The 23,031-nt window shown below is 33.0% G+C and overlaps 3 protein-coding genes across 5 annotated transcripts; 1 reads left to right on the top strand and 2 right to left on the bottom strand.

Moving 5' to 3' along the window:
• Nucleotides 1–736: 736 nt before the first annotated feature.
• Nucleotides 737–11,521, bottom strand: mRpL54 (mitochondrial ribosomal protein L54). 2 transcript variants are annotated; one of them, XM_035090415.1, is made up of 2 exons: nucleotides 11,052–11,521; nucleotides 737–1,164 (listed from the first exon to the last, which is right to left on the bottom strand). In XM_035090415.1, the coding sequence occupies exons 1-2, from the start codon at nucleotides 11,131–11,133 to the stop codon at nucleotides 836–838; spliced, it is 411 nt and encodes a 136-aa protein (XP_034946306.1). In that variant the 5' UTR covers nucleotides 11,134–11,521; the 3' UTR covers nucleotides 737–835. The 2 variants fall into 2 exon arrangements, with proteins under 2 accessions (XP_034946306.1, XP_034946305.1); XM_035090414.1 differs by lacking the exon at nucleotides 11,052–11,521 and adding an exon at nucleotides 2,075–2,282.
• A 939-nt stretch (nucleotides 11,522–12,460) lies between these two features.
• LOC118071358 (facilitated trehalose transporter Tret1-like) lies at nucleotides 12,461–16,106 on the top strand. The gene is made up of 4 exons (XM_035090470.1): nucleotides 12,461–12,677; nucleotides 12,772–13,339; nucleotides 14,095–14,296; nucleotides 14,923–16,106. The coding sequence occupies exons 1-4, from the start codon at nucleotides 12,602–12,604 to the stop codon at nucleotides 15,532–15,534; spliced, it is 1,458 nt and encodes a 485-aa protein (XP_034946361.1). The 5' UTR covers nucleotides 12,461–12,601; the 3' UTR covers nucleotides 15,535–16,106.
• Nucleotides 16,107–19,637: 3,531 nt separating this feature from the next.
• Nucleotides 19,638–21,528, bottom strand: LOC118071356 (acidic mammalian chitinase-like). 2 transcript variants are annotated; one of them, XM_035090468.1, is made up of 5 exons: nucleotides 21,411–21,528; nucleotides 20,690–21,348; nucleotides 20,319–20,611; nucleotides 20,065–20,245; nucleotides 19,638–19,986 (listed from the first exon to the last, which is right to left on the bottom strand). In XM_035090468.1, the coding sequence occupies exons 1-4, from the start codon at nucleotides 21,472–21,474 to the stop codon at nucleotides 20,095–20,097; spliced, it is 1,167 nt and encodes a 388-aa protein (XP_034946359.1). In that variant the 5' UTR covers nucleotides 21,475–21,528; the 3' UTR covers nucleotides 19,638–19,986; nucleotides 20,065–20,094. The 2 variants fall into 2 exon arrangements, with proteins under 2 accessions (XP_034946359.1, XP_034946358.1); XM_035090467.1 differs by having other exon boundaries at nucleotides 19,638–20,245.
• Nucleotides 21,529–23,031: the final 1,503 nt, after the last annotated feature.

The following is a 23,031-nucleotide window of genomic DNA, read 5'->3' as shown; positions in this document are numbered from 1 at the left end:
TGGATGATCCGACCTTGTTATCTTTGCGGATTATTACTCATTTATTTCATTAGCATGTGTTTATATGTTTGCTGTTGTGTCATTAATTAGTCACCTACTTGTTTGATGAAAGACAAGATAATATTTTTCCATTTCATTATTTTTAAAAACACCTTTCATGAGTTGAAAATGGTAATATTTTGAGGTAGTTGAGTAAGTAAATTTGTCATGAGAATTGTACCTTGACAATTTTTGGGAAATTTTTTAAAGGTTTTAAAATCAACATCTTGATCATTCGTTTTGGTAAGATGCGAAATTGGGAGTTTTCAGTATGACTGGAAATTTCAAAAAATATTTTTATTAAAAATGATAAGTGATAGTAAAAGTAGTACTTTAAACTCAGAGAACTAGTGAAATTATTAATAAACTGTCTTGAATTAGTGAAGATTTTTTAACATTTTATTATCTGTATCATTTTTAAATTAAAGAAGATAGAAGAAAAAAATTCCAAGATCTTTTTATGTGTAATGAAAAGGGTATAAAAATAAACCTTTTTATGTGTATAATTAAAAGGTTTTAAAATTTAATTTATAACTATATAAGAGAACCTAAAAACCTTCGAACTTTTTTGTGTAAAATTAAAAGATCTTCAATTTTCGTTAAAAACTTTTAAATATTTTCTGAAAATTTTAACCATGCTGAAATATCTTAATTTTTTTTCTTATTATGAGTTTTGTTTTTGTAAATAAATAAAATATTTTGAGAACCAAACATATCTGGTTATTATTCAACAATTACATTTATATTAATAAAAATTACATTATCATAATTAATTTGTACAGATTTTGTGAAGAATTTATTTAGTGGTCTTGTGCCATGACCTTAAAGAATTAAGTCGATTGACATCACCAATTTTCATAGCTCTCAGTCTTCTCCAGTACTGTTTGGTGTTGGGATCCATTTCTTCGAGAGGTGGTGGAGGCCCTAGTCTGATGGTCCACAACCAGTCTGGATATTCAGAATCAGGTTTGATTTCAACATCTTGACCACCTTCTTTCAGGATATTAGAACCACAGACAAATGATATCAATTTCTTGGGATCTTTTTCTACAGGAAATATTATTTTTCTTGGACCTTCTGGTCCTCCTTTCTTCTTTTTGATCTTCCCCATGCCCATCGGTACATCTGAAAATTTTATTTAAATTATTTAGTGGCCAAGGAAGGAAACATTCAGTAAAAAAGATTTTTCAATCGTTCATTTCATTTTTATCATGGTGAATATTTATTTTGTGAGATCATGATGGGTTGGTAAATAAACGTAAAATGAGCACTGATGTACGAAAAGTAACTATAGAACTATAATATTCAAAGGTTTTGGAAAAAACACTAATTATTTACTTCTTTATTTATCTTTAAATTCAACACATTAATTCATGCATAGAGTGATAAAAAACTCATTGTTTCACAGATTCTTTGCTTCATTTTTCAGCTTTATCAGAATTTATACTCCATTTCCAATGCTTATTTTATGTTCATAGTTGTTTCATGATGTGAACCTAAATAACAAATATTCATAGAGCTTCATCAGAACATTTTAAACAATAAGAGTAAATTAAGAAATTGCGAGTTTATGATGTCTAATATCTATAATCTTTAATATTATATTATCAGTGGAAACTTTAGTGAATAATGTTTGTTTAACATCAATCTTAATTGTTGAAATTTTTATTCAACAAAGATTATTAATTAAAATATTTTTATATTCATTCATGAGTAAATAATTATATTCGCCATTATTCTACTTATTCTGATTTTTTCCTTTGTTTGAACATTGCGTGAATGTTTGGTTATGATAACTGTTTGCTTGACCGAAAAAAATTCAATAACAATGGTATTAAATAAATACGAGACAATACATAATGTGAAATAAATTGTTAAATAAAACGTATTGTAAATTGAATCAGCTTTTATGGTAATTTTTATAAATTAAAAAAAAAAAAATAATAAAGTAGTTGGAGATCTAACCTTTAACAAGTAAAAAGTTCAACGTAGAATTGTATGAAAAATAAATATATAACTGATGTTAATAACCCACCTTTTGCATAATTTCTTACTGAAGTAGTATATGTTATTTTAGACACTAACTTTAATAAACTTGAAGGAGAAAATAATAAATTTATTGTTTGTAATCCAGACATGTTTAGGACTTAGGTTGTTAACTTTACAGGCAGCATATTTATCGGCATATACACAGATACTCTGATAGTCAAGTGCAGCGCTTACAGACAGACCTTTTACACGTGTTAGTCGAACTTTTGTATGGGCAATTGTACACCTGTTAGCCGAAACTTCGTTCGAATTTTTAACCCAGGATTGGACTTCAATACCAGTCTCTCTTCTCTGGTGGCAGTAGACATCAGTATGAGTTTGTGATCACATGGCAAAATGTGCTTTTTTGTTTATAAAAATTTGAAAATTTTTCGCATGTTGTAAATTAGATATCTCTACACTGAGAAAAAAATTTACTTCATACAAAAAATATTTCATTCGATCATTAACATCGAAATTTCAAATAGTCGCAATAAAATATTTCTTCGAAATTATGAATATTTCATTGAAATCATTTTACTTACTCAAATGAATAAAATGTTCTTTGTTTTCATTCTTGTCGTAACCTTGAAAATTTGTTTTGAAACTTGTCGCAACATTGAAACAAAAGACAAAATGTGTTTTTGATAACACTACTATTAGTCTGAATAAAATATTATCTTGAGAATATTCGAAGTTTCTTTTATTGATTGGATAACAAATTCTTTCATTTAACGAAATTTTTTTCTCAGTGTAAAACAACGCATCAGAAATCGAGACATGATGCGTATAATAGTTCGAGAATTTTGCAAAGAATTAAATGGGACCAGTTTTAGATCTCTAGCACTTATAGTTCGCAAATCTTTTATTTTTTATAAAAAAAAGTATCTACTTTGTTCTGTGTACATCTGTTTTGATCACTTTAGATCTTCTGAGATCTATGTAGATGTATTAAATTTTTTTCTATCATCGAGATCAATGGAGAACTCCATAGACATACAGTAATTTTTGTAGATATCCTGCTTAAACAATCCCATTGGGAGAAGGAAATTCAATAGGAAAATTGCATCAGAAATTTCCTAATGAATCCTATTGAACGTTTTTGATGAAAGCACAGAATTATGGATCACTCCGTTTCACTTCCACTTGCAGTCAAATGGTAAATTAATTTCTCGCGAGGTTGGAGAACGTTTAATAATCTTTAAAAATTAACTAGAAATACACTGTCTCAAGTCGACAACAAAAAAAATTATTGAATTTTTATTTTTTTTCATTTCGAAAATTTAATAATAAAATTGACCAATCAGCGCACGAATAAAATAGTTACGCTTTTCTGATTGGTCGATTCAATTTTGTGTTCTTTAATGATTGTTTTTTGGTATTTGTTACGGCAATTAAAAAATTTTTTTTTGTTATTGTCATTGTTGAATTGTAATCTCCGTGATTTAATAAAAAAAATATTATAAATATTTAATTATATTCACACGAACGGTTTTGTGTAATTGTATCTCTTTGCTTGACAGTAAGTCATGAGTTTCAATAGATAGGATAACTCAATCAATTCTTGCTTCGAAGCAATGATTTTTTGTTAATATATTGATGAAGTATTACTTAACGAATGTGACTACTTTTCGTTGTCTAAAAAAATTAAAAATTTATAATTTTTTTGTTGTGAAAAATTGATTTTGCACATACATACTAAAAGAGAGAAAAATTAAAAAAAAATTGTTTTTCACACATTTTTTCGCAAGTCTATCAAAAATCTTGCTTTTCGATCATCAACAGAACGACAGACTCTGCGATAATGTATAGACACTGGTTTCCCAAATTTGAATGTCCCAAAACCATTACGACTCTTCAGGGTTTCCAGTCTAAGAGTGCTCGATATGCACCTTTGCTCCGGTTGGTAGGTGGTAAAAGAATATGTATAACGGCATATCATCTTGCAGCAAATGGATTATTATTGAATATCGACACTTAATGGCCTAACCCCCACTGCAAGGGATTCCAATAGGTTCTTACTAATAGACCTGCAACAGCCCCGTACAACCGTCCTGTTCGGATAAGGGCGATAAAGCAGCTGAGAGGGGCCTAACGACGCGTTCCATTTTGGATACTGACCGTAGACCATCTCTATTATGCCTTAGGTGGACAGCGGAGCTAAGGACGGATTTGATGGAGTGTTGTGAATGATGCGAGGCACGAGCCTCAGACTTTGCTATGCGTTTACATACTCTGTGGTGCGAAATGCACCCGGAGTTACGACAACTAACGCAGGCAGCGCTCGCATCACAGGCATGGTACACTCAGTCCCGACAGTGGATAAAAGGTTCTAACTCATCAATATCAGACGCTTCGGAGACTGAGGACGAAATCCCACTAATAAAGTCGAACTGAAGAGAGAATCGTCTTGAGACCACTCTAAGGCTGACAGTAAAGAGGGTTTTCTAGTAGGCTATCTATGAGAATGAGAGTAGGGGTCGCCAGCCTAAGAGTGGTCTCAAGACGATTCTCTCGTCAGTTTGAATATACCTGAGACAGCCGCATCACGGTAGAGCATCCTCTCATTTCACCTTTCTCTCACAGCAAAGCCTCTATTTCCTCCCCCTCATGGCGCTAATTAACAGAACTTCACCAACAGTGAGGATGAATTTCCCCGGATTGTTTAAACAGGAAAGGGTCATTGCTTCGAATTTTAATGATTATCTGGATTTAACGGGTAATAGTAATTTTCATGCATTTATTGGATGTTGTTTCAAAAATCATAATTTGTTCAGATCCATTTTTCCAATAATACTAGGGACGGATTCATCGATAGCGTGTGTTTTTGGACGGACACTCTTGATTCGCCACCTGCTGGGGAATGGTCACAACCCGAACCAGACGGATATGTACGACTGAACACCACTTCACTTAGTATCTATGCTCCAGCCAGAAAATTTTTGATCAGCGATTGCCGCATTGATACAGTGGGAAGGCAGACACCACAATAATAGATGTTCTCGGATGGACTGCAAACGATTACGCGTAAGAAATCCACAACAAATTGGTATGTGACCTCCTCTGCTGCTCAGAGGCTTATTATTGACATAATTGCATAATTTCTCAGGTTGTAGTCAAATTGTGTTGCTAGGAAGTACATCAAATTGTTTATAGGCTTTGCCGTACTTTAAATGGTTTTATTTTATCTAATTGTATTTATTATTATCATTATTGCTAATGTTGTAAACTTATGCAATTCAAATATTAAAGATTATAAGAAGTCTCATCGCATGTGGTCGATGTAGTCAAATGAATATTATTAGATTCACAATTTATTCATTTATATGAAGATTGAAGTATTTTGATCAGTTTATATTACATGATTATTTCTTAAGATTATATCGAGTCATTCAAACTTATAAGTCTAATTATTGTGAATCACTTCATTGTAAAGTTGAGAGTCAATCAAGATATATTTCAAAGTATATTGAATTTCTAATAAACTAAAGTCATTTTATATAAACGCTTATTACTCATTTAAGGGGAACCTCATCGATCTTTCCCTAATAATTTCATTATATTTCTACTCATGCAAATCATTTGATTCATTCGAAGTCATTAGAGTCTTTGAGTCATTTTATTATTAGTCTGATATTGCTCTCACAGATTGAATTATTTTCTATAAAAATCGTTAGGATAGTTGGTGATCTTTAGAGTCATCCATTCAACAAAGGGGAGTGAGATTGCCCTCAATAAAAATAAGCATCTCCCACTCCACCATATATCAATGGCGACTTTATCGTTCTTGTTTAGGAACTAATTTTGGAAATAATGTTAGTTCCCTTGGACGGTTCCGTGGTTTTAAATGATTTTTGTTTTGATAATCTTTTTCGTGCGGTTTAAGCTTGGCGTTATCAGGATTTGAGTAAAATTCGCGACTTACATCGATATTTGATGTATGCTGACTACTTTGCGAATAATCGCCTTCAGCAATTTGTAATGTGGAATAAGACGGCGGTGGCGCTAGAGTAAGTGCTCTAACGGGCACCCTTGGTATTCGCGGTACGGCCGTGTACGCAAAGGTGCTATTGGAGACTCAGCGTCGAATGCTGGTAGTCTCAAGCGTCTCGCAGAACGTCGGTCATCGCATCTGACTAAACAGATAGAAAGTTCTTTTAATTAGATGCGTCTTGATTTGCGAGCTGAGGTTATAGGATAATCTATAGCTAGTGGCGCTAAATCTTCTTCTTCTTCTGCATCTTGAGGCTCATTAAGTGCTCTGCGTTGTACTTTTAAATCATGCTGTTGTCGCAATTCTCGCAGCATGCGAGCTATCTCACCTTCTTGCCTAGACGTGGATGGATGTTCGGACCTGGAAAACAAGAAATAAACCCAGTCCAGTCACTTCGTACGATATTTGAGGGTATTGACATGATATAATCCCACCCTTTTTCCCTTAGCATCTTGAAGAAGTGCTAACTGTGGTCTAGGAAAAGATTTTATGTACGCAGGTCCTACATATTTCTTAGCTAACTTTACTGAGTAATGTTTTACAGCTTCGCTTAATCTTTTATTCGGATAATAGACTTTATCCCCAACTGATAGATTGCGCAAAAGAACTGGTTCGATGTATGGTTCGATTGTACATCTTTCGACTAATTGACGAAGTTCGTTGAAACGTTCATTTCGTTGGATTATAAGACTCGTGTTAGGAACAATGATTGTATTATCGACTTTAACTGACTCTAGGGGATTTTTAGGACTCCTTCCGAACATTAGGAAGTAAGGTGTAAACCCTGTTCAGAATGTATTGAGATGTTATATGCATACTCTAATTCTAAAAGATTTTCATCCCACTCTCTATGATCAAGATCTTCGAGGAATGAAATGATCATCGGTTTAATAGTTCTATTGACTCTTTCTACAGGATTAACTTGTGGCCACCCAAGAGGAGTATTACCTCTGGAAATATTTTTTTAAGCCTTAAACACGTCGTGAAGTGTACTTATTACCATTGTCGTTTCCTTGCTGCCCGTCAAAGTAAATCAGTATAAATACTGAACATTTTCGGATTATGTTCATTTATATTCAAGCGGTTTCGAAAGTCATCATCATAATGAAGTACAGTACTAGTGAATACGTCGATATGCATACAATGTATGTGTCGAATAATTTTAACGCGGAAGAAGCAGTACGAGTGTATGCTGAACATTACCCAAATCGCAATCATCCGTTGCCGAAGACTATTTTAAGAGCGTGGGATCCATTCCACACAAAAGGAAGTGTTGTCATGGATCGATCAGAAGTTGGTGGACCGAATTCTCGGCATCGTGATCGACATGAAGATGCTGTATTGGAACATTTTTTAGCTGATCCAGAATCAGGTATTCACAGAGCCGCAATAGAGTTGGATAAAAGTCGATCTAATATCCAACGAATTTTGAAAAGCATGAGAATGCAACCTTTTAAAAAAACCCGAGTACAAGAGCTGTTAGAAGGAGATTTTACACCACGAGTAGAGTTTCATCAATTAACGGTATATTTTCTTTCTGACAGATAGGACCATACAGATTCCAGAGTAATCTTACTGACTGGTGAATTATATAATGAATTCATAACAAACACATTACCAGGATTGTGCACCGCAGCAGGAATACCAAATCTACGACAGATTTGGTTCTAACAGGATAGAGCTCCAGCTCATACAAGTCGCATAGCAAGAGATAGCTTGAATAAGATATATGAAAGTAGATGGATTGGGAATTATGGACCAATCTTATGGCCTCCACGCTCCCCAGATCTTAATCCTTTGGACTATTTTGTATGGGACCATATGAAAAACATTTTTTACAAGACACCAGTGAGATCGGAACAGAAACTGCAAACCAGGATAGATGAAGCGATAAGATCAATAACTCCTGAAATGACTGAAGGAGCAGTAGAGGGACTAAAACATCGGGCAAGAACCTGCATCAGACAGGAAGGTCGACAATTTGAAAAATATTTTAAGGTAATGAAAAATACGATAAAAGAACACGCTGGTAGAAAAACATTATATATTAAAAGATAACAAAAATAAATAGATAAAAAAATTTTTCCAGATCGGACACCAGAGGAGGACCGAGGGGTAACGACGGTGGACAAGTCGCAGGATCATCGTCAGAAGAAAACAGCGACTCAGACTCCGAATAGGAATCCCAACAACAGAAGTGGAATAAAATAATTATATTTTCTTGATAACTGTAAAATGAATTGTAACACAATAAAAAAATTAAAAATTCGAACTTAAAAAATGGACTCATTGATAATTAAACGAGAGAGTAAGTTGAATTTGAAATAATAAGCTCAAATTACAATTTATGGAATCTTCGTCAACTTCTTATTATAAGGAGAAACACGATACCGACAATTTGAAAAAAATTGCGGACTATTTCTCAGGTGACATTGAATGTCATCAAGAGGTCCTGAATGGAAAAAAGTACACCTGACTACATATCTAAGACTCAAATAAATATTTCCAGAGATGGTTTTCTTATTTTGTTAGTTGCTAATGCACGATAAACGGCTAATAAACGAATATAATTAAGTCAAAGAATTCTAAAAAATGCGATTGATTTTTTTTGTGGCTTTAAATGTCATCGTAAGGGCTGAGATGGAAAGAAGAACACCTCACTCCGTGCTCGAGGCTCAAAAAAATATTGCGAGAGGTTGTTTTCTCATTTTTTCAGTTGCTAATACTTGAAAATCGCTAATTAACAAACATAATTAAGTCAAGAATTAAAGAAACAATACAAATTATTTTTTGGTAACTTGAATGTAATCGCGAAGGCTTAGATAGAGAAAAGAACACCTCACTCCATGTCTAAGGCAAAAAAAATTATTTCCAGAGGTTGTCTTCTTATTCTGTTAGTTGCTAATGCACGATAAACGGCTAATTAACAAATATAATTAAGTCAGGAATTAAAAAGAAAATGCGATCTACTTTTTCGGTAGCTTTAAATGTCATTGTGAGGGCTTAAGGGGAGAAAAGAACACCTCACTCCGTGTGTATGGCTCATAAAAATATATCCAGAGGTGACTTTCTTATTCTGTTAGTTGATGATGCTTTATTAACAGCTGATTAATGTTATAATTGGGTCGAGAATTCAAAAAAAAATGCGGACTATCTTTTTGCTGGCCTTAATTGTCTTACCGAGGTTCTTCATGGAGAAAAGAAAACGTCACTACGTGGCTAATGCATTACAAAATTTCTTTCGGCCGTCGTTTTCTTATCTTGTCAATTGTTCATGCATAAATAATAGCAAATTGACAAATAAAATAAAGTCAAAAATTTAAATACAAAAAAATAACGGTAAAGTAGTCTCGCTTCGGCTGTGTATTATCCTCTTGAAATCGCACATCTGGGAAGTGCGGGAACGTCTGCCGGCATCTATAAAAAAAGGTAAACCTAAGAGGTGCTACGTGCCCTGAAGGTCGAAGATAGCTTTACAAATGGACAAATGAGGAAAACTAAGATATTGAATTGTGACGTACAAGCTAATCTGTATGACTTAGAGGAAAGTAGTTTTCTTCGTGTATAGAAACGAGAATTTACATCGAAAGTTATGAAAAAAGGAGAAACTTTAAATAAGTTAAATGTCATTGTAAAGCTCTAGATGGAGAAATGAGTACCTCACTACGTCTCGAAGGCTTGACTAAAATATTTCAAGACGTTGTTTTTTGTATTCTGTTAGTTGCTCATACTTGAATAATAGCTAATTAACAATTATAATTAAGCTAAGAATTAAAAAAAAAAAATGCGAACTATTTTTTCGGTGGCTTTAAATATTATGGCGAAGGACTAGATGGAGAAAAGGACACCTCACTCCGTGTTAAAGTGTTGACTAAAATATTTCCGGACGTCGTTTTCTCATTCTTATCATTGTTAATGCTTAATTAACAGCTAATAAAAGATCAACAATTTTATGACAATGTCATAAACGCATCGTTTATGATATTAAAAAACATGGCCAACGAGAGTAGGTTCCGTGTCATCTGCATGGAGGTGTTCTTCGCCACGACAATAATTGAAAATGGGATCCTTGCTGAGGGATACAGGAAATGGACAGAAGCAGCTGAACTCGGAAGTTATAACCTCTGGATGATTCCAATCAATTACCGGAAGCATTGGACACTGCTCACTGTAATACTTAAACATAAAATTTTCCTGTACATTGATTCATGTATTTTCAAGATACCTCCAGAATCATCGAATGATGTCAAGCTATTGTTGAAATTTACTGCAAAAATCGATTGGGGACAGGGTGGACATTGTTGAGACCACGAGATATACTTCGTAACATAACATCATGGGCACACTCGATTGTAACTCAGTGCTGCATCTCATTCGCGGAAGAGGACATGAACAATGTTCGAAGAGGAATAGCGAACATGATAATAGAACACCAGCCAACAGACGACAGATAAATATCAAAAAAACATTTAAATTTAGAAGACATTGAAGCAAAGGAAACACCTGAAAGATTAAAACTTCAGGTATCAAACAGTAGACCGTTAAACTACAATTCAACTTTTGATCACGCAGCTCTCTTAAAGCTACTCATAACCGAATAATTATAAGGAGTAATAAATAAAACAAAATTTTCACATTATGTATTAAGATTTCATGTAATACAATTTGAATAAGAAGTGTCTTATGCTAAGTGTATTCTACTAGCACCACCAGCTAGCGCACGTTTTTTCGACATAACTTTTATCTTGTAAAGGGACATGTACACTTAGAAGAAACCTTGTATACGTTTTCTTGTATTTTTTGTAATCTGTTCTAGGAGAAAATAATAAATTTATTGATTGTAATACAGACATGTTTAGGACTTAGGTGATTAACTTTACAGGCAGCATATTTATCGGCATATACACAGATACTCTGATAGTCAAGTGCAGCGCTTACAGACAGACCTTTTACACGTGTTAGTCGAACTTTTGTATGGGCAATTGTATACCTGTTAGCCGAAACTTCGTTCGAATTTTTAACCCAGGATTGGACTTCAATACTAGTCCCTCTTCGCTGGTGGCGGTAGACATTCTAAGAGTGGTCTCAAGACGATTCTCTCGTCAGTTCGACTATACCTGAGACAGCCGCATCACGGTAGAGCATCCTCTCATTTCACCTTTCTCTCACAGCAAAGCCTCTATTTCCTCCCCCTCATGGCGCTAATTAACAGAACTTCACCAACAGTGAGGATGAATTTCCCCGGATTGTTTAAACAGGAAAGGGTCATTGCTTCGAATTTTAATGATTATCTGGATTTAACGGGTAATAGTAATTTTCATGCATTTATTGGATGTTGTTTCAAAAATCATAATTTGTTCAGATCCATTTTTCCAATAATACTAGGGACGGATTCATCGATAGCGTGTGTTTTTGGACGGACACTCTTGATTCGCCACCTGCTGGGGAATGGTCACAACCCGAACCAGACGGATATGTACGACTGAACACCACTTCACTTAGTATCTATGCTCCAGCCAGAAAATTTTTGATCAGCGATTGCCGCATTGATACAGTGGGAAGGCAGACACCACAATAATAGATGTTCTCGGATGGACTGCAAACGATTACGCGTAAGAAATACACAACAAATTGGCATGTAAACAGATAAATATATATATATACTCTCTTAAACTAAATCAGTGAAAACTACTGCGAATCAATTAATATTCACTGATATCCAGTGCTAATTTAATGACTGATTCTTTTAGTGATAGGATTGGCACTGGCAATCAGTGAATATTCCCTTATTCGCAGTAGTTTTCACTGATTCAGTTTAAGAGAGTATAGATTTATAAATATATAGAAACATCAATATTACATAAAAAGAAAAGAAACATAAACAGAAATAATTAAGTAATTGTGTTTTTGCCTACCTACCAAATCACTTTACCTACTTACCTGCCTATCTATCTACTCATCTACCCACCCATAGGGTAGGATGTAAGATTTCTTACAGGTGGCAATAACAGATTTCTCTCAGCATTGTTCACAAGTTCGTTTTCCATGTGAGTCCCCACAAAGTAACTTCAATATTTTTTACGAGTTATTGATACTTAACACTTGATCGAGTGGACTATTCAAAGGAAAATAAAACATTTTAATGTCTTTATCTCTCTTACATCATCGCTAGTAGGAGACTGATTTAATCGTCAGTACTTGATTGTTTGAACAATTATTTCAACAACATTTATAAAAAGGTGCATGTATTGTGAACTACAAAATATTAATTATCACTATGCTTATTGCTACATATGATATAAATGATAAGGATGATATACGGCCACTTCTGAATTTTATATACATAAGATGATAAGTCAGAAACATCAGTGGTTAAGTTTCTGATAAAGTCAAGGTCCGTTAGTTACATTGAGTAGTGGCAAGAGTATAAACAATAATTTCTCAGTATCTCGGCAGTCGTCCAGCATGTCGTAGTTAAGATATGTTGATTTATTAATCAATTAAGAGTATAATTGATTTAACCAGGTGTCACATTTTTCAATGGATACAATGGAAGTTACTGAATCTACTCCTGTTGAACCGGGAAAATGGCGGCAAATTTTGGCTGCAATCATAAGTAAGTTATGAATGGAAATTTCGAAAAAGGTTATTTCACGTTAATAGTATTTTAAAAGGATGGTAAAAAGAACATTTTTGTTTAATTTCCTCAGTAAATATTGCGAACTTATCATATGGAGTAACCATGGGATGGGCATCACCCGTGATACCATTATTCCTTAATCCAAATAATCCAGTCAGTGAAGAGCCACTAACTTCTGAAGATATATCATGGTTGCAAAGTGTTATGTGTATCGCAGGAATACCAGTACTTCCATTGTGCTCATTAATTGCTGAAAGATTTGGTCGGAAGATTATTGGATATCTTATAGGAATTTCATTTGCCACATCTTGGTTTTTAACGATATTTGCTATTAATTTCCAATATCTTATAATCGCCCGGATTTTCGCCGGTGTTGGAGGAGGGTTTTTATATTTTCTGGCTCCTTTATACGTTACGGAAATATCTGGAGATAGTATCAGAGGACTACTTGGAACGTTTATGCTTTTTGCACTTAACATTGGAATATTTTTAGCCTATATATTAGGAGCTCTTTTATCTTATAAATTATTTGCAATTTGTTCTCTCTCATTTTCCGTTATTTTCTTCGTATGTTTTCTATTTATGCCTGAAACTCCGACATTTCTAGTCAGGAAAGATAGGATTACTGATGCCACTAAGTAAGTTGAGTTAATGATCCATGAAATTTTTATTAGCTGTTATTGATAAATAGCTTCAGCAAAAAAAACAGTTTGAGTTGGAATAAGATTAAATAGTTTTTTTGAAAGTCTGATAATTTTATTAGCAGTGGTACATAGTCCTAAATAACTATGAACTATGTTCAGAGGAAAAATGTTCTAAAAAAAACTAAAATAGATTTTTTGGCCAGAAACCGGGTGATTGTGAAAATATACTATTACCGTCTATTTATACAGTTGCACAGATTTTTTTTATTAATATAGTTTTTTAGAATACATCTATTTAATTAATTATTTCTGAATTTATGTGTAGTAATGCAAATATAGATAAAAAAAATCTTAACAAAACATGAATACTACACCGTAAATAAAAATGGGTGCTTTCCATCTAGGAACACAATTCGATACTGTGTCGAGTTGTGTTACACATTGTGTTGCTTTGTGTCTAGTTTGCTTGTATCCGGTTGTATGTAATTGTGTGTCTGAGTGGAACGGTCGAGTAGAACACAAAGCTACACAACTCGACGTAGTGTATTCCTAAATGGAAAGCACCCAATATTAACTCCGTCGCAGCAGCTAAAAGCGCGCTTAGACGTGTTTTGGTTATTGTTCCATTACTCTACTGTTATTGAGCATACTAATTTGTCTTATATTCTATGTTTTTTCTTAGTATTGAAAAAAAACCCCTCTAGATTACTTAATACGGAATAAATACTGAAAATCTTATTATTATTTAGGTCCTTAATGTGGCTAAAAAATAGAGACAAAGCAGCAGTAGATCAAGAATTATTGAGACTTCGAACGCTTGTTAAGGAGTATACCAATGTAAACAAACCTGTCGGTTTGTATGATTTATTTAGAGATCGAGCTACAATAAAAGGATTTATCATTGCGAATGGACTCTTAAGCGGCCAACAGACTTGTGGTATCACAGCTATGGTGAGTAATGATAATTCATTATCTCAAGTAATTCTTGATATACTTATTCACTATATCCTAATATTATATCAACACTTAAGTAGAATTCCTTGAAAATAGTATATAAAATGAAATAATATTTTTAAAGTACTACATTTGTTATTCGAAACTGATAACTTCTAAATGATGTGAGTTCGAAAAGACATGAAGGTTGAGTAGTGTGATGGGGAGAATAAGATATAATAATTACTTTGATTTCTTTATTTCATTTTTGTCAGCGTTTATTTGCAAAAAAAGTAAATCAAAATTTAGTAATTTTATTTGTGATTCTGTGTGTTTGGATTAAACCTAATTTTTGAACAGTAGTCGTTTAAATAAACGAAAAAAAACAATAAATATCATCGAATAATAAAGATAGAAGAATATTGGAACTTACATAAAATTTATTTATTTACTCACTGCAAATCCAAAAAAATTCAATTGAGTACTTAAGTGTTTAGTGATGAATCACTTAAAGTGTAACATAGTCAAACATTGCAAACACTTTAAGTGTTTAGTTTCTAAACACTTGGATTTGCAGTATATTAATTAACTAATGACCTTCTTGAGCTTTTTTTTATTTCCAGTGATAATAATTTTTTTTCCAGTTGACTTATGCATCAATGATTTTCCAACTGTCTGGATCATCTCTATCACCAAATGCGGCCACAGTTATTGTGGGCGGAATTCAAATAATCGGATCCGGACTATCAACACTATTTATAGAAAAAGCTGGTAGAAGACCGCTTATATTGATATCCTGTCTTGGAATGCTGCTCTGTCACTGTGCAGTAGCTACTTTTCTCTTTCTTCAATCGTTGTCTATTGATGTATCTTCATTGCGATGGATTCCACTAGTAGCTCTATCCGTTTACGTCATTACTTACAGTTTAGGCATGGGTCCTGCCCCTTTTATCGTTGCAACAGAAGTTTTTAGTTCTGAAATTGCAGCTTTAGGATGTTCTATCTCTATGACTGTGATGATCGTTGTAGCATTTGCAATGCTCAAATTTTTTCCTCTGGCTATTGAATTATTGAATCTGTATGGTTGTTTTTATCTTCTTGCTGCATTTTGTGGATGTACCTTAACATTCACTTATTTCATTGTTCCTGAAACTAAAGGGAGAAGCATTGAGTTTATAATTAATAAATTAAATGGGCGTTCTGAGCGATTTAAGGATAGTGCTTCCATAAAAGCTTCCATTGAGATGAATCTGTAAAATGCCTATTAGTCTATTAACTGCGTGATTTTATTGCGCATTACTTATAGAATGAAAAAAGAATTTTTTTGATCGCAGATTCTTATAGAGGGTGATTGGGAGAGCATTAGTGCAAATTTTTATTACTCGGAAACAATAATTATTTGGTTTATCGGGTGTCAAAGCTTGGCAAATTACGTTTTTTCACCTACCATCGCTTACGTAGCGCAAACGGTGACAGATATACTTAAGGAAGTATATTTTTGGAATAAGAACGATGTTCGATTTTTTCAATATATTTGTAGATTTTGTAGACTATTTGGCAATTTTTAGTTTTCGAAAAATGAATAAATGTTTAAAAATATAAAAAATATCAATGCCAAACTCTGTTTAAAAGAAGTGTCTTATGCTAAGTGTATTTTCCTAGCGACACCAGCTAGCGCACGTTTTTTCGAGATAATTTTTATCTTGTAAAGGGACATGTACACGTAGAAGAAACCTTGTGTACGTTTTCTTGTATTTTTTGTAATCTGTAATAATCAGATTAATTGGGGAATGCATGAACAATTAAAATCCATCTATATAATTAATAACCAGTGCCTTTTATTTTTTTATTTTATTCCTTTTTATCACCAGTATTTTCACTCCTTTTTCATCTTTTGTTTCTCTACGACTTTACACTACATTGTATAGTTGGAACCGGATGGTAAATAAGATTCAAAGACGAATCAGTGATTAAAATTCGTGTAAGTTGTGTAAGCATTTTCTTGTGGTTAGAGTTCCGTACTGGGGACACCTTCAAAAATAAATTCTTTGTCCGGGGATACACTAAAATAGTGAATAAATTCATTTAGGCCGTGTGAGAGACGGTGCAGATTAAGGGGGGGGGTCACATATGACGAATACAGGCACGATTTAAGACGAATTATATTGACTGGCAGGATAGCTTAACTGGTAGAGCAGCCAGCATGTAACTGGAAGGTCCAGGTTCGCTGAAAAGAATATATTATATATTATATCGTCCAGAATACATTTTTCTCCGAAAATCGTCCTGAGCTAGTCGTGGAGTAGTTCGTATGTGTTTAATTGGCTAAAGTGAAGGTGTCCCCAAAAAGAAACTTCTTCCATTTTTCCTGTAGTGAAAGTTATGTCAATGACCTCTTGTTTGTTGTACCTGGCGAAAGTAAGGTACTCCAATAACTTAAATAAACTCGAAGGAGAAAATAATAAATTTATTGTTTGTAATACAGACATGTTTAGGACTTATGTTGTTAATTTTACAAGCAGCATATTTATCGGCATATACAAAGATACTCCGATAGTCGAGTGGTCCATGCGGCGGAATTATTTATTAGTCCAGTCGATATGATGATTGTTTTTTTTTCATCTGGTTGTTTTCAGTGGCAGCAAAGAGGATAGACGAATATAGAATATAATTTGTACAGGTCCATTTTTCAATAATCCTAGGGACGGACTTATCGATAGCATGTGTTCTTGGATGGACACTCTTGATTCGCAACCTGCTGGGAAATGGTCACAACCCAAACCCTAACACCACTTCACATAGTATCTATACTCCAGCCAGACAACTTTGGATCCGCGATTGCCGCGTTGATACAGTGGGGAGGCAGACACCACAATAATAGATGTTCTCGGATGGCATGTGAATAAACAATGTTTTTTTAAAAATCATAATTTGTTTAGATCCATTTTCTAATAATCCTACACGGAGAGAAAGTTAAAGTAAATTTTATTACGGAATTGAAATAATTTTTACTATGTTCTGTAGTAATTCTGGAACAGACGAAAACTCAAGTAAAATTTACTATGCACCATAGTAAATTTTACCACGGCTGGTAAAGTAAAAATCATATATTCAGAATTTAAAATTTCAATATCCCGACGTAAAAATTACAATGTTACATTATTTAATTTTAATATAATACCGCAAAAATTAAATTTCTATATATGTATGTTTATCAGTTTCATGTATGGATATATATCTGTATTCATGGGTGATTTAAATCAAAACCTAATTAGTTAAAAAAATAAAAACAATAAAAAATTATTTAAATCCAAAACTTTGGAATATATTCATTTTTAGCAACAATTATTTTCCATGATAGGAATGAATTAAAAAGAATAATTATTTAATTATTTCTTTATTAATTAAATAATCAATCGTTGTTACTAACTTAACGTGAACAAATAATCTTCACAAATGAAATAAAATTGACACATCGAATGAAATGAATAGCTCATCTATCCTCACTCCTTTGTAAACAAGTGAAAAGTAGGGATGACGGTTGGAATGTGAAGTACTTTTTAGTATGCATAATATAAAAATTACTATAGTTACAGTAAAAATTACAAGGTACCATGATAAAATTTATTTGATTTGAATGTATTATTCATTTGTATTCATTTTTACCATGTTACATAGTAATTTTAGACAAAAAGTAAAATAAAAAATATAAGATGCTTTGTAAATATTTTAATTTATAAAGTACAATTATTCTTAAAATATGATAAAGTTTATTTTAATACTTTTTAATATACATTCGATCAAAAATTACTATGGGTTATGGTAAAAATTAGTACACATAATGTATAAATTAATACATCCTATGAGAATTTCTGAAGAAAATTCAGCCTGTTCCTTGTTTACTATGCACCCATGGTAATTTTTAATTTAACTCTCTCTCCGTGTAGGAACGGATTTATCGATAGCGTGTGTTCTTGGACAGTCAAATATATATATACTCTCTCAAACTAAATCAGTGAAAACTACTGCGAATCAGTGAATATTCACTTATTCGCAGTAGTTTTCACTAATTCAGTTTAAGAAAGTATAGATTTATAAATATATAGAAACATCAATATTACATAAACAGAAAAGAAACATAAACAGAAATAATTAAGTAATTGTGTTTTCGCCTATCTACCAAATCACTTCACCTACTTACCTGCCTATCTATCTACTCATCTACCCACCCATAGGGTAGGATGTAAGATTTCTTACAGGTGGCAATAACAGATTTCTTTATACTCCACTATCTCTTTTGGAAGTCATTCGATCGATATATTCCACAAAATTTGGTAGTAAAATTTCATCGAGGATACAAAAACTGTGTAAATGTATTATTTAAATAAAACACAATTTCACCGTTCATCCTAACAGCGATCAGGATCAAAATTTTATTTTCAGAGCTGTAGAACATGATCACGTTCCAATTGTTACATAATTGATGGAATGGAAATTGATGTTAACATGACACATTCAGTAACAGGAACAAATCTTTTGCAAATTGTATACCTGTATTGCTGCACACGCCAATTACAAAGAAAGTATTATAATTCTACTGATTCGGGAGATGAAGGAATACCAGCTGAGATAATGGATCAAACAGAAGGAGTAAGAAATAAGCTTTTACTCACGATATTGTTACTAAAAGATCAACAAACCAGCGAAAAGTCAATGAAATGGAAATTCGAAAAAAATATATCAATTTACAGAGCCAATATATTGGGCATACTTTAGTAAACTTTCAACGTCTAAAAAATCGATAATTTCACCGACTAATGCTTTCTGCAGCTCATGGGAGGCGCATGTATCAATTAAGTCATCGGGATAAATACGCTTGGTAACATCCCAAAAATTATCGCTAACGATTTAAAATTGCCTGATGTCAATCTATATACCAGGCATTCTTCTCGAAGGACTGCGGCAACGATTTTGCCGACTCTGAAGCAGACATGCTTCAATTAAAAAGATTTGGACGCTAGACCTCGAATTCCGTGGTCGAAGCATACATTGAAGAATCCGTCAAGAATGAAGACAAAACCGTAAGAGAAATAATGGACATGATACGAAATGAACCAAGTACAGTGAAAGACTTCAAACAGAAATCAACCGGAACATTATTGAAAAAACGCTAAACAAAGAATCGGAAATAGATTTCGAAGAGCCTGAAGGAATCAATAATAAACTGATTCGTAGACTGATCAAAATGTTTAATACTTACATTCGAAATTTTTATGTGTTTTGTTTTCACCGAAAAATAAGAGACTTTTCTTTATAAAAGCGGGAGATATTTTAGTTTACCCAATAATTCTATAAATAATTATGATTATAGTTAGTTTTATTCCGTTATACGATTTTGAACAAATCAAACAATTATCAATTTATTAGTTAATTCAATGGTATTTCACTTGAAGCATATATATCTCATTGCATACTACAGTAAAACCTCTCTATAGAAAATCTTGTTGGGCAAGAGAACCTCATGAATTGAGCGAAGGTGGCCCGTAATAATCTGTTGTGTGATCGGCTTATAGTACATTTCAGTAGGAGCCAGAAACCTTCCTAGAGCAAGGTTGATTTTCTTGCTGTAGGCAGGTTTTTGCCTATGAGGAGCTACGCAATAAAAAGGGTTATACTGTATTTAATTTTCGTCATTACAGAGGATGAAACTAAAATAAATCAGAAGATGTTAATCATTGGCAACAAAACGTAACGAAATTTTCGCACTTTAACTAAATTTATATTACACTTTCGTTGAAACTGGAAATCTAGAATTTTTAGACCCCACGGCCTAGAACAGAGTTTAAGGCTCTCAATATTGGATATTTTTTACCACAAATTCCTTTGAAATCATCGGTTTCTATACTCCAGATCATAGCACCACCTAAACCTTCTTGTTTAACAAATTCAGCTTTGGCAATAACAGCACTATAAATAAATATATATTTTTGAAATGTACAAAAAAATTAAGAAAAAAAAAACAACATTACAAATTACTTACGGAATATTATCAAATGAGACCCATTGATTTCCTTTTACAGCATAAGGAACACCTCTCTCATTGTCCTGATGAATTTCCCAATCGTTTGCTTTATGCATTTCACAGATTTCATTGTATCCGAGCATCCCAGCTTCTCGGGTATAAGGACCAGCTGTTCCTGGTGATGAAACTGGAGCCCCAATACCTTTATTACTAGGATTTGAAAGTGTGAAACTTTTTCCGTATGCTGGAATTCCTAAAATAAGCTTCTCTTTTGGAGCTCCATTCTTCACCCAATAATCTATTGAAGCTTTCTAAATTTTTGAAATTTTTTACAATAAATGGAATCATAAAAATATTTATTTCTCTGATTTGTTGTTTTCTTTACTTACAATATTCAATTTTAATTCATTCCCGGAGTCACTCGATGAAGCAGAAAGAGGTGCATTCATTCCTGTATGACCGTCCCAGGGGCCATGAAAATCATACTCCATAAGATTAATGAAATCTAAATATTTACTCATTTCAGCTATGTTGTAAGATTGTGATGCTGAAGACTCTGGTGCTGCTACTGCAGCACTCAAAAGATAGCCATGCTGAGAAAATTCTTTTTTCAATACTCTAGCAAGTTTGACATAATTTTTTATATCTTCTTTAGATCCACCTCGTTGAGCAGGATATTCCCAATCAATATCTAACCCATCAAACTGGTAATGTTCGAGGAACTTAACTACGTTCTGGGCAAAAGTTTGTCTTTGGGCTCGATTACCTGCCATTTGTGAGAATGGAACCGAACCAGCATTCCATCCACCCACAGCAACCATGACTTTAAGGGATGGATTTTGCTGTCGAAGGCGGACAAATTTTCCAAAACCATCTAAGTTCCCTGGGAGATCGCTCCAGGGGTCTAGAACTTTGACTTCCTTTCCATCAACGCCAACGAATGCATAAATTAAATGAGTACAAAGTGTTGGATCGATTTCATTGATGTCGAATTTTCCATTCCCTGGACGATACACAGACCAAGCACCGAAATAACAAACAATTTTTTCTGGAAAATATGAGTAATTTATTATAATGCGAACTCAGAATAAGCTAAATAATTTCTCTTACTTGAAGAAGCAGCAGTAATAGTTAAAACCAAGCTGATTGCAGCACAAAAAATTATGAACCGCATTTTATATGTAGTTTGATAATTTTTTCGAATCTTCTACGATGGTTACGAATGTTCATCAGTTATTTTATAGTGATACTTATCGATAAAGTAATTCTAATAGAAAAATTTTCATGACACGAACCAATGCAAAATATGGTATTTTTATGACCATCAAGGAGATAATTCTGATTATTATGAAATAAAACATCACTTTTAATTCTCTGTCGTTTTGATCGTTAAAACTTTTTAATTTTTAAAATTCTGATTTTTTTCAATTTCAGAAATATGTATATATATATATATATATATATATATGTATATATATACATAATTTATTGATATTTTTATTATTGTATCAATTCTAAATCAATGTCGAATTGAGTCATAAAGGAGTTACAAGTAATAAAACATTTCTAGCTCACGAATCAATAAAATACTATCGAAACAACTACACAATGTCACGAACGAAAAATCTTCGATTGATTTGATAGGTTTTTCATAATTCGTGAGTTAGACATTCTAAAATTCTTCGTTGTCATGTAATTCAGGTTTTTTATTGAAATAATATATCAGTAGATATTCATGGAAATCCAGACGATAAAAAATAAATTGCTTAGGAGATTTATACTTGCCTTTGTATGAAAGACATTTCTTTGGATTTAAAATTCAAATAAATTACGATTTGCGGAGTTAACATCAAATTCAGTTTCGAATGAAATAATTTACAATTGTTGTAGAATGTTATGCCCAAATGTTGGGAGGAAATAATAAAATTCGGTTAAGTATAATTTTCTAGAACAAAACTACGGAAATCTGCGACTTTCTTATTATCTAGGAGTATATTTATGATATTATTAATGGAACAGTTACTGACATCCTAAGCCGGTAAAAAAAAACGTGCCCGAAAAATTTTTTAATAAAATTTAACGAATCATATTTCGTCGGTACTCAGCAGCTAACCCGCAGTCTTGAATTTTTCGCTCTCAGCTTTGGCCTAGATGCAACCGGTACCCAATGATTTTCGAAAAAGGAAAAACTCATCTGAAAGATGAATGAATAGATTTTTCGAAGTCTACGAGGATCACAGATGAGATGAAAGACAAATTCAAAGAACCAATGCATTCAAGAACAATTTAAAAAACTCGTTCATACGTTGAGCTGGATTTGTTGGGCAGGAGAAAAAAGCCAAAGGCACAAAAATATTATTACATAGAGCGTAAATGATAGAAATTCGTTCAAAAGTTTTAGGGCAAGTGTGAAAAGTTCCATCGATGAATATTTGATTCATTTTTGACAGTACTGATAAATCGATCGATGTAGTCAATATTGTAATATAAGCCGTCCGGTCAACTCGATGAAAAATTGTTAATAATATCTCATATAAGTATCAGTTATACCCATTTTAAATGTATCTCTAAATTAAACAATGCTTTGAAATTATTTTGTCAGGAAACAAATTGTCGCTCTATTGAGAACATATTTACCGACAGTAAGTTATGAAATGTACTATCGGTATAGTAGATATTGATTATAGCGATATATTTAAAAATTTTAGAGTCTCTAGAGAGTTAAAAATAG

Source organism: Chelonus insularis, unplaced genomic scaffold, assembly GCF_013357705.1.
Source record: "Chelonus insularis isolate UGA/USDA-ARS -01 unplaced genomic scaffold, ASM1335770v1 contig_77_pilon, whole genome shotgun sequence".
NCBI lineage: Eukaryota > Metazoa > Arthropoda > Insecta > Hymenoptera > Braconidae > Chelonus > Chelonus insularis.
Note: the sequence above shows the minus strand (reverse complement) of the source record. Positions and strands in the feature narration are given on the sequence as shown.

Coding starts and splice junctions, on each gene's coding strand:
- mRpL54 (XM_035090414.1), bottom strand. CDS start 2,177: ATGTCTGGATTACAAACAATAAATTTATTATTTTCTCCTTCAAGTTTA. Junction 1,165..2,074: donor AGTAAGAAATTATGCAAAAG/GTGGGTTATTAA, acceptor TAAAATTTTCAG/ATGTACCGATGGGCATGGGG.
- LOC118071358 (XM_035090470.1), top strand. CDS start 12,602: ATGGATACAATGGAAGTTACTGAATCTACTCCTGTTGAACCGGGAAAA. Junction 13,340..14,094: donor AGGATTACTGATGCCACTAA/GTAAGTTGAGTT, acceptor ATTATTATTTAG/GTCCTTAATGTGGCTAAAAA. Junction 14,297..14,922: donor CTTGTGGTATCACAGCTATG/GTGAGTAATGAT, acceptor TTTTTTTTCCAG/TTGACTTATGCATCAATGAT.
- LOC118071356 (XM_035090467.1), bottom strand. CDS start 21,474: ATGCGGTTCATAATTTTTTGTGCTGCAATCAGCTTGGTTTTAACTATT. Junction 21,349..21,410: donor TATTACTGCTGCTTCTTCAA/GTAAGAGAAATT, acceptor CATATTTTCCAG/AAAAAATTGTTTGTTATTTC. Junction 20,246..20,318: donor GTCTCATTTGATAATATTCC/GTAAGTAATTTG, acceptor ATTTATTTATAG/TGCTGTTATTGCCAAAGCTG.